This window comes from Sinocyclocheilus anshuiensis, unplaced genomic scaffold (assembly GCF_001515605.1).
Source record: "Sinocyclocheilus anshuiensis isolate Anshui unplaced genomic scaffold, SAMN03320099.WGS_v1.1 scaffold1719, whole genome shotgun sequence".
Taxonomy (NCBI): Eukaryota; Metazoa; Chordata; class Actinopteri; order Cypriniformes; family Cyprinidae; genus Sinocyclocheilus; species Sinocyclocheilus anshuiensis.
In genome coordinates, this window is record NW_015551147.1 from 905,896 (window position 1) to 917,173 (window position 11,278).

General features: G+C 38.2%; 1 protein-coding gene across 1 annotated transcript; it reads left to right on the forward strand.

Annotated features, from left to right (window-relative positions):
• Nucleotides 1-818: 818 nt before the first annotated feature.
• Nucleotides 819-11,278, forward strand: ccdc6a (coiled-coil domain containing 6a). Its single transcript, XM_016453481.1, has 9 exons — nt 819-1,449; nt 2,514-2,663; nt 3,923-4,051; nt 6,439-6,542; nt 6,662-6,822; nt 7,803-7,959; nt 8,186-8,286; nt 9,327-9,448; nt 10,074-11,278. Exons 1-9 carry the CDS (start codon nt 1,150-1,152, stop codon nt 10,248-10,250), a joined length of 1,401 nt encoding a protein of 466 aa, XP_016308967.1. The 5' UTR covers nt 819-1,149; the 3' UTR covers nt 10,251-11,278.

Sequence of the window (11,278 nt, forward strand, 5' to 3'; positions counted from 1 at the left end):
ATAGTTAACTGGGCCCATGTCGACTGTTTTACAGCCGATAAGTGTCCAAATACTATATTAATTTTGAACAGTATAGCTATTGTTTTAGCATTCAATATCTAACAAATGAATTTATGTTAAAGGTTTTGCTCTACAAGTGTGCTTGTGTTTTATTTTTTTTTTTACATAAATTTACTTGGTTTAATATTTTGCTATTGAGCAATGACATTCATACTTTTGTGTCAGCTTAAATGTCAGAATATTTTTCAGGATCACTGTATAACACAAACATTACCATATACAATTGAGGTACCAGAAAAGCACTTTAACAGATTAACAGTAAAAGAAGTGGTCTATATGAATCAAATGAAACATACGAATAAAAACATGACCTGAATATGCAAATCTTCACACATATCGTTGTAAAATGATTGAGAAGCATAAAATCATTGAAGGACATTGTTGAACTCTTCAGTTATTTGGGTTAGTTATTTTGGGTGTGATTTCTACATTTTGACAAGTCATGACGATCCATTGAGAAAACTGCTTGAAATTTGTGGTTATACATGGAGAAAGTAATGTAACAATCTTTATAGAGTCTCTTAGTCAGTTTAAAAAGCGGGGAGGAAGACTTGTTTTGGTCAAGAATTGGTTGAGTGAATTATTCAAACATTCACCTATAACATGGGTCACCAAACTTGATTCTAGAGGGCCAGTGTCCTGCAGAGTTGCCTAAAACACACCTGCCTGGAAGTTTCAAGTATACCTAGCAAAACCTTGATTAGCTGGTTCAGGTGTGTTTAATTAGGGTTGAAGCTAAACTCTGCAGGACACTGGCCCTCCAGGACCCAGTCTGGTGACCCCTGACATAAAACAAACAAGAAGACTCACTCACTTGTCGTCATCAACTGAACGAATCATCAAACCCTTTTGAACAAATCCTTCTGTGAAGATTCGAGTCACTTGGATGGCTCAAAAGCCCAAACGCACTGTCCTCTCCACCACATGACGGCGCCACCCTCCCCGTTCATCACGCCCAGTCATTTCTTGGACCGTTCCCTCTCCAGCCTAGCCACACTTGCTCCATCCCTCTTTCTCCCTAGCCCTTGAAATCCACGTCTACTCCACTCGAGGACCGTCGTGAGCCCTAGGTATCGAGCGCGGGACACCATGGCGGATAGCGCGAGCGAGAGCGACACGGATGGCGCGGGCAGCAGCAGCAGCTCCGCCACCCCGCAGTCCTCCTGCACCTCGGCGGCCGCCTCCAACACCACCACGACCACAACGAGCGCCGCCACCAAAGCCCAGGGCGTCATGATCTCGCAGTCGCGCCTGGAGGAGCTGACAAACCGGCTCGCGTCGCTGCAGCAGGAGAACAAAGTGCTGAAGATCGAGCTGGAGACGTTCAAGCTGAAGTGCAAAGCGCTGCAGGAGGAGAACCGCGACCTGCGCAAAGCTAGCGTCACTATCGTGAGTCAGCCCGTGTTTTTACCGCTTTTAATCCCCGCGGCACACCTGACAACACCATCACGGCATGCAAAGACGTCTGAGGAACATTACAAACCACATCGGGGTGCAAAATTAACCTGTTTGGTGGGCAAAAAGAAGCGCTTGAGGGTATTTAGCTTGCTAGCATTCGAGCTGTGATAACAGCCAACAACGAAAGCCTGATTGCACTTTAATAGCATTAGTGCTAATGTATATCACAGGCCAGCTGCGTTAAAATAGTTTAAATTTCAATATGGACTGGTATAACTTACAACGAATGTGTCTTTATATATGTTTATTATCTTAACGTTGTTTTTATGCTCAGTAGCATTCCGGTGGTGTCTGTGTGTGTGTGTGTGTGTGCTGACCACATAAGGCGTTTACTGATTTACCACATGCTTTATCGTCATCATGGTTTTAACGCAGAACGTGTTTTTGCACGTCTGATACTTTGCGTTACGCGAATGGGGTTGTTTTTAGTAGTTTATATTTGAGGCCTGTGTCAGGCTGGGAAGTTGGCAGTCTGAATATTTGGCTGTAATGCGTCAACATCTTGTATGTGAATCAGCCCTTCACTCAGACTATCTGCATTTGACAAAGAGCCAACACTCAAGTGTCACTGGAGAAACACTGACACTGATATCCAGTGTCATTTATGACCATCTTTAATGGTGGAAATTGATAGTGGCAGTGTTTTGCTTGTTGGTTGTGCAATTTCTTTACTTGGTTAAATGCATCTAATGCAGGATGTTGATATGCGTTTGACTACTTCTGGTGGATTTTAAATGTTTTTTATATTGCATAATAGGTTTTTATATTCTCATTGTCAATAATTAGGTTATAATTGCCTGTAGTTTCTTTGTAATTGGTATTTGTGATCTAAAATATGGTAGTTTCGAAATCATGTTTGAAGATCGTGTTAATTTTGTGTGATTGCTTGCTTACTGAAATGCATGGAAAGATGATGTTATTTAGTTTTCCAAGAGAAATCTCCAAGAATAATTGCCCTTTTCATATGCCAGCATGTTTTGTTTATTTTTCTACAGCAAGCGCGTGCAGAACAAGAAGAGGAGTTCATCTCCAACACTTTATTTAAGAAGATTCAGGCTCTGCAAAAGGAGAAAGAGACACTCGCCGTCAACTATGAGAAAGAAGAGGAGTTCCTTACCAATGACTTGTCCAGGAAGCTCATGCAGGTGAGAAACTTTAGAAGGAAAGAGCCCATCAGTGGCGTTTGAGGTCAGGGGTGGGAAATGTGATCGCTTGCCCTAAGTTATCCCTAAGGGTAACTTTCACGTTGACGTACAGTACATATGTCATTACAAAGTTACTGTTCAACAGCTTTCTTATATAATGTTGAATTTTGATTGCCGCTGGAAGTAAGCAAAAAACGGTAGCTGATTAAACTTAATAAAAGATTGTTTTGTTGATGTGCTCATTACTGAATTTGGCTCTTCTGCTGAGACCAGATGACATTTTTATGGTGCGTGTATTTAGTAGGTGTGCTGTATTGTGTGGAGGAGTAGCAAGAGAGATTAGTATGCATACTAATGAGTCATGCCGACTATATATTTACACTACTGTTCAAAAGTTTGGGGTCGGTAGGTTTTTATAATGGTTTTGAAAGAAGACTTGTTTGCTTACCAAGTATAATATAGTAATTTCCATTGTCATTTTTTTAAATGGCAAAGCTGAATTTTCAGCATCATTACTTCAATCTACAGTGTCACATGATCCTTCAGAAATCATTCTAATATGCTGCTCAAGAAAAATTTATTTTTGTCAGATTTGAAACAGTGCTGTTGTGGAATGTTGTCAGTAATTCTTTAATGATCCTTTGATGAATAAAGAGTTCTAAGGAACAGCATTAATTTGAAATAGAAATTATTAGTAACTTTGTCAATGTCTTTACTGCCTTTACTGTTTGATAAATGATGTGTTCTTAGTGTTAGTATTAATTTCTTAAAAAAATGACTGACCCCTAACTTTTGAACAGTAGTGCTAAAAATATGATATATGCAGGCAAAGCTCAACAATTAAAGTGTGGCCCAGTATGGTAGAGTTTTAAACCAGTTGTTTACCAGTTGTTTTAGACCAGAATTGTCTCTTATCCTTTTACACTCATCTCTTGCTCATTGACTATATATGTATTTTGTATGGCTTGCAAACATTTGTTTTTCTGTGATTCTATTGAATTTTGAAAATGGTTGCAAATTCATCTGGTTAAAATATGTTGCTACGGTAATGCAACACAAGCAAATATGCATGAGCATTCAAAATGGTTACCATGAAGAATGAATTATCGTGTTATCGTTTGCAAGGACACCAGGAAAAAAATGTGACACCAAAACGTCACTTTGAATCACAGCTCATTTGGGGTGCCCATCGTGTTTAGATTCGGGTGTGTTGCATCTGTTTTACTTTTATTCTCTTATGTGCTTTCTTTCTTTTTCAGCTTCAGCATGAAAAGGCAGAGTTGGAGCAGCATTTGGAGCAAGAGCAGGAATTCCAGGTCAATAAACTGATGAAGAAGATCAAAAAGCTAGAGAACGACACCATCTCCAAACAGCTCACTCTAGAGCAGGTACCTTCTTTAAGCATCCTGCTGTAGAACAGGATCGTTTCCAAACCACTCATTCTTGAATTCCCACAATCTATTGTACAAATTTTCAAAGCAGTTGGTGTCTCAAAGTTTTGTTGTTTTGGGCATCTGCCAGTACCTGGCTCTGGAACACAGATTCAGCAAATTTCTCAGATTAGAACAGGTTATTCTTGAGCAAACACATAATATAAATAGGGATGCACCGAAATGAAAATTCTTGGCTGAAGCCGAAACCGAACAAAATGAAACACTGGGCCGAAGGCCGAATACCGAACACAGTTTTTCAAGGTTTTTTCCACATGTATTTTGCCAAAAAAAAAAATCACCATTGCATAAATTAAATAGCCAAAATGTGCTTTTTACTGTTTTGTCGTGCTTTACAAAGAAAAAATCAGTTACAAAACAACAATTGAAAAATATTTAACACTGACGTTCTATATTTAATATTTTACGTTCTAGCAGACATTATACCAACAAAGCACAATTTAACTTAAAATTAATAAGTTATTAATATAATATTTTTGGCCATCAGACCCCCTTCTTGAATCAGGCATGTATTTTTTTACTGTACAAATAAAAGCAGCCTTGCTGAGCAGAAGAGACTTCTTTTAAAACATTCAAAAATATTACAGACCCCAATTTGAACACTATGTGTGAATGTTATAATAAATGCATTAAAGGGGTCATAGGATGCCCATTTCCCACAAGTTGATATGATTCTTTAGGGTCTTAATGAAAAGTCTGTAACATAGTTTGGTTAAAATTTCTCAATGGTAGTGTAAAAAACACCTTTTTGTTACCCTGTCAAAAACGGCTGTTTTCAGATCAAGCCGTTTTTGTAGCATTTTCCTTTAAATGTTAATGAGCTCTGCTGACCCTGCCCCTCTCTTCCGAGCTGCTCTCAGAGAGACTGTTTACTTTAGCCGCATTCATCGTGAAACTTGCTAATTAGCACATTATTAGGAAAGGCGATTTGCAAAGATTCATTACAAAACATTATACTCACTTCTTCTGTAGATGAGGCTAGATCATGAATGATTCGCGCGAACATAGACGCGTTTATGTAGATCGGGGGCGCATTCCCTTCAGAAACAAATGTAATCCACTGTGAGTTCAGCGGCTCAGATGTCGGGAGTAAATGACGACTGCTATGTTCATTACATCCAACAACAGAACACCTCAATCGCTTAGGAGTCATTCTTGTCTACATCTGCTCCAGCGGTGAAACAATGGTGGACTGATGACAGCTCACACAGGGCGTGTCTGAGGTAAGACACCAGTCCAGTCTGTGCTGAAACGCTACTGTCAATCAAACTATCGTGGGAGGGGCCTGTCTGTGTGACATCACACAGACAGGCATCTGAGATCGGCTCGATTTGAGAAAGGGGAAAACATTTAACGAGATTTAAAAAAAAAAAAACACTGGGTGGATTTTTATCATTATAGGGTGGTTATGTACACACACTACCAACACACATTTCAGTCCAAACAACTTGTAAAAGTTCATGTAGCATCCTATGGCCCCTTTAACAGAGCTGTTGTAATTATTATCATTATTATTGTATTTTTAATTTTACAGAACAACAGTAAAATTACAACAATACTAACATTTATGAATGTTGTAGTTCTTGCTTTTTCTCAGCTTTTATTTTGGCGGAAGCACGCAGGAAGACCTCAATGCTTTTTGTTGACAACAGCAGATTTATAAACAAGTCTCATTATGAATACATCGCACGTATTGCATTGTCACATGCATTGTAAAAATTCATAAAAATATAACTGAGCAACTGACGAGTAACACTGGTTCAGCGCAGATTTTCCTTGCGCTTTGGACTTTTGAGCCCTGGTTAACAAGCAGATCCGCCGCAAGTTCGTGCAGTGGTGTCAGAATACATGGAATTCGTGTGAAAACATAACGTTCTGCAGTTTATTTACTAATTGTTTACGGCCATTTCGCGATTTCAATCATCATACAGTAACCAGCAACAATCACCCCTTCCTCTTCTCATCGAAGACATGCGCTGCAGTACTAAACAGTCTCTCGCTGTCGGTGCTTGTAATGATTTTTGCATCTTTCTTGGACCATTTTAAATGCTTCCACACTGCTGACATGTTTGTTGCATTATACTCTACTGTGGTTGCTATTTGATTGCGTCACATCATTGTTTGGTACAATTTATACGGTCTTTTTGCTTATGCTTATATAATTTTGGTTGCCGAACATTCGGTGCATCCCTAAATATAAATGCATCAATTTTGTATTTATGGAAAGTCCCAGAGTTGTTATTGTATCCCAAAATTTTTCCCTAACAACATGCATTCTTTTAAAACCATGGCATTGTTTTGTCATTTGCATGAAATATATGTAGCTCCGACGTGAGAAGATTGATCTGGAAAACACTCTGGAACAAGAGCAGGAGGCACTAGTCAACCGGCTTTGGAAGCGCATGGACAAACTCGAGGCAGAGAAAAGGTAATGTCCCTTGTGATCCGGTCTGTCTGTCTTAATGCGTTTAATGTCTTCTACAAATCTTTGTACATGTCTACAAACACTTGATCAGATGATTTTTTTCTCTTCATTCTGATTGGCAGGATTCTGCAGGAGAAGCTTGACCAGCCAGTGTCAGCCCCGCCCTCACCACGTGAAGTTTCCATGGAGATTGACTCTCCGGAGAACATGATGCGACACATCCGCTTCCTCAAGAGTGAAGTGGAGAGGCTCAAACGCAGCCTTCGCACTACAGAGCTTCAGCGTGAGTCCTTGTCTCATTACGCACTCCTGCACAGCACAGCCTCTCTGCCATCATACTACAGCCAGAGGCAAACAAACTGTACTGCAAATTGGAATACAGCCATTGTATTAATCTTAACAGTAGCTCATGGTATCCATACTATATACAGTTCCACATTAGGATTAGTACTTCCCAATTAGTAGTACATTGTACCAAAAACTAATTGGGCTCCTTGAATAGTAAAGTACATGGTTTTATTTTGTAGTAGAGGTATGTGTAGTACAATACAGCCATAGTTTGTAGCACAGTATAGTGAGTTACACATATTAGTTTCATTCTTAGCTTGAATACTTTAAATTGTGTTATGGCCACTAGAGGGAGACATCTCCATTTACATTACAGTAAGATAACCACAGCTTTATTCTAGCTCATGGTATCACTCTCATCAAAGCTTTAATCAAGGATTAACACAGCAGTGCATAAAGTCAGCGATAAGGTAGATATAAAAAGCGAAAAAAAAAAGATATATATATATATATATATATATATATATATGTATATATATGTATGTGTATGTATATATATGTGTATGTATATATGTGTGTATGTATATATATAAGTTATAAAAATAGATGTGTATATATTATAAAATATTTATATAAAAATATTTAACATTTATTTAATTTATTAAAACTATGTAGTAGGCTTCAAACTGTGAAAATGTTTATGCATTTTGTTTATTTTAAGTTTTTTTTTTCTTCATTATAAATATCAGCATAACAATTTGAGAAGGTTTAACTGATAAGCATGAATTAACATATGTCTTAGTATTTTCAAGTTTAAAATGTATCACTTCATCCAGAATTTTTAAAATAATTCAAGTGCTTCAGTTTTTTTCTCAAAATCCTGAAACATTGTTTATTTACAGGTTTAAATTACAGTTTATATGTCTTTGTAACATTTTTCTGTGTATGTTTTCTATCATCTTTCTCTCCCTCCAGACACAGAGAAGCGGGCTCAATATATTGAGGAGGAAAGGCAGATGAGGGAAGAGAACATTCGTCTTCAGAGGAAACTCCAGAGAGAAATGGAGAGAAGGGAGGCACTGTGTAGACAGCTGTCAGAGAGTGAGAGCAGCCTTGAGATGGACGATGAGAGGTGCATTAATTACACACAAACACAAAAGATGACTGTACTCATGACCTTCTGTACATGTATGATAAACCTTGAAAATAACCTGACACACTGGTCTTAACATGAGCATTGTAGGACTGACCTGGTTCATTTTAAACCCTGGTTATAGCAACAATTATAATGAAAACATGCATTGCCAGATTGTTTTTGATTTGCAGTTTGTTTCTCATATCTCTCTATCTCTCTCTAGATATTTTAATGAGATGTCTGCTCAGGGACTGCGAGCTCGTACGGTGTCCAGCCCAATCCCCTACACCCCCTCTCCCTCATCCAGCCGCCCCATCTCCCCTGGTATGTGCCCACGCAGATTTATCACTCTTTTATAGCAACAACTGTCTTTAACAGCTATTTTAAATTGTAATTATTTCACTTTTTTTTTTACTGTTTTTTTTTATCAAAAACTTAAAAATAGCTATAATAACTGTTGGACATTAGTGTACATGATTAAAAGATTTGATGTGGTTTGTCTTCGGCTCACATATCCATTTTAATACTCAACAGGCTTTCGGCACAGCCTTTGGATCAGTTTCTAGGGTGATGATTAGACGAATGTGTTTTTATGGAGTGTTAATTATTTTGCAAGCTGTACTGTACAGTGATGTGAAGGTATATTAGGTCAGAGTCTTGCTTTCTGTCTCATCTTGCTTTCGGAGATTAAACTGATAAACGAGGGCTAACCTTTGAGGTCTATAAACATAAATCTTTTAGATTGATGATGATGTAGATGTTTTATGGTTTTTAAATTAGCATTAGGTTTTGTAGGTTTTGATAAACACAAAATAGATAAACTAGGTAATAAACTAAAATAATCTTTAAAAAAAAAACAAACTCATGAACAAGTATATCAAGTTATGCAATTCAAAAGTTTATGAAGTTCAAATGACCAAAGATTAATATTGATAAAGAGAGCTTAAATCAGAAAAAAAGTCAACATTTTGTTTATTGCTGGTTTTTAATAACAGCATTAATGGGTTGCATCATGTAAAAAAAACGTGTGCTTTTTTTTTTTATTTTTTTTAATGAATTTAGATCTGCATGATGAAATTAATAACACTGCACGTCTGATGGTGTGAAAATCACATTTTCTACTGTATTGCTGAGGAAGGCTGATTTATAATTTTCTGAACAAATCTAGTTCTTTCATTAGTTTTCTGTGCTGAGACCAGTTATTATACATTTTCTCATGATCTCAGAGGAGGGATCTACTGAGCTATTTATTTATATTTGTTCTGCATGCTGTCATTGTTTGTTTAGAAATCTTGGCATCTTACAAAAAAAACAGCATGAAGGACCTCAATAAAATTGATTAGCAGATGCTCTTTTCATTCTAGGTTTGTCGTACGCTAGTCACACGGTTGGTTTCACCCCTCCAGCCACGCTGAGCCGAGCACCACTCCCCCACTACACGTCTCCCGGGCTACACATCCACCCAGGACCCTCACACGCTGTACAGGTGCCTACACACATGTGAGCCAAAATCATCACAATTAAAAGAACCAAAGACTTAAACTACTTCAGTCTGTGTGCATTGAATTTATTTAATACACGAGTTTCACAATTTGAGTTGAATTACTGAAATAAATTAACTTTTCCACGACATTCTAATTTATTGAGATGCACCTGTACTAGTAGACAGTTTAGCAGAGGATGTTATAAATTACACTTCCATTAAAAGGTTTGGGGTCAGTTTGATTTTTCTTTTGTTTTTGAAAGAAATCTCTTGTGCTCACCAAGGCTAGATTTAATTTATTTCTTTGATGGTAAAGCTGAATGTTTTGTGGCTGTAACTCCAGTCTTCAGGGTCTCATGATTCATTGGAAATCTTTCTAATATGCTGATTTAGTGCAAAAAAAAACAAAAAACATATTTTGTTGTCTTAAGCACCACAACTGATTTCAGCATCAATAATACAATTTTTGTAGAAACCGTGATATTCTTTTATTTCAAGATTTTGTGATAAATGGAATGTTCAAAAGAACACCATTCATTTGAGATAGATATATAACTTTAAAAGTCTATTTTCTGTCGCTTTGTATATCACATCATGAGCTTGTTTTGTATTTGCTCCCGTCATACAGAGGCCATCCCCAAGGAGAAGCACCAGCCCAGATAAGTTTAAGCGTCCGACGCCGCCTCCCTCCCCAAACACACACTCTGGAGCACAGCACCCTCTTCCACCACCACCCGCACAGCCGATGGTGCAGTCTGGCTCCTCCCACTCTGTAACATCACAGAATCCCCCCTCTCAGCCTTAATGCATGCACCGTGCGATACCTTAAGTTAGGCTGCTCCAAGCTAGGCTACACTACTACTACAATGACAACAACTCAGTGATCTTCCACTGGGCAAAGTTTGGAAGGGATTGGAGCGGATATGGAATTAGAGGACTGTTGAACTGGGGAGCGAAAGGACTGGGAATGTGAGAAGGGAGAAGGTGTAGATGCTTGGCCTACTGATGGATCCATAACCAGCCCCATGCCGTTAAATTTCGTTATTCTTACTGTGTTTTTTTTTCTGTAAAGTGGTCAAGCTGGTTCAGGGAATAGATTAGGAAAGTATAGGAAGATTGTTCGAGAGGGTTGTCAGCTGCGTATGCCTGCTTTTTATATATTTATTTTTTTTTTTTTGTGGGAAGTTTTTCCCTGCCCCCATTTAATCTTATTTGTTTTAACAGATTGACTGTTAAATGTAATCAATTTTCCATTTAATAAACAACTCAACACTCAATTGGATAAATCTTTATGAGTGCATCTTCACAGAAGCTGAAAAGAAATCCCAGCACATTTGCCGTGGGGATGGCAGTAAAACTTTTTTCTTTGTTTTATTGTCTGTCTGTTTATTTTAGGCTGTTTTTGTTTGTAAAACAGACGTGTGTGCGTGTGGCTCGTTGGCAGCATGTAGATGGTAAAGAAGACGGACTGAAATATACTGAAACTGCACTTGTTGCCTCTCTGCGTGTGTATTATAGTGGGATTATAGTGTTTGTGTGTGTGTGTCTGCACAGCCATAGAGGTTTCCCACGAGTGCTGGTCGGGGACCAGTCTCTCCCTGCTAGAATCTAAACATGACCCACTATGAAAACAAAGTCAGTACTGGTTTCTGATCAGCAGCTCAACCTCTCTCAGAGCCCTCGCTGTAAAGTGAGTGCCCTGAACGCTTATTCAGATTGGGGAATTTTGCTTAATGCCAGTGCATTATAACACCTAAACATGAACTGATATGTTGATGCAACAAAACAAGGTACTGTTGAACAATTAACTCAACATGATTAAATGCTTGTACA

Excerpts from the sequence above, each read along its gene's own strand:
- ccdc6a (XM_016453481.1), top strand. The coding sequence starts at position 1,150 with ATGGCGGATAGCGCGAGCGAGAGCGACACGGATGGCGCGGGCAGCAGC. Across the intron at positions 2,664-3,922 it reads TGTCCAGGAAGCTCATGCAG|CTTCAGCATGAAAAGGCAGA; the intron begins GTGAGAAACTTT and ends TTTCTTTTTCAG. Across the intron at positions 7,960-8,185 it reads CTTGAGATGGACGATGAGAG|ATATTTTAATGAGATGTCTG; the intron begins GTGCATTAATTA and ends ATCTCTCTCTAG.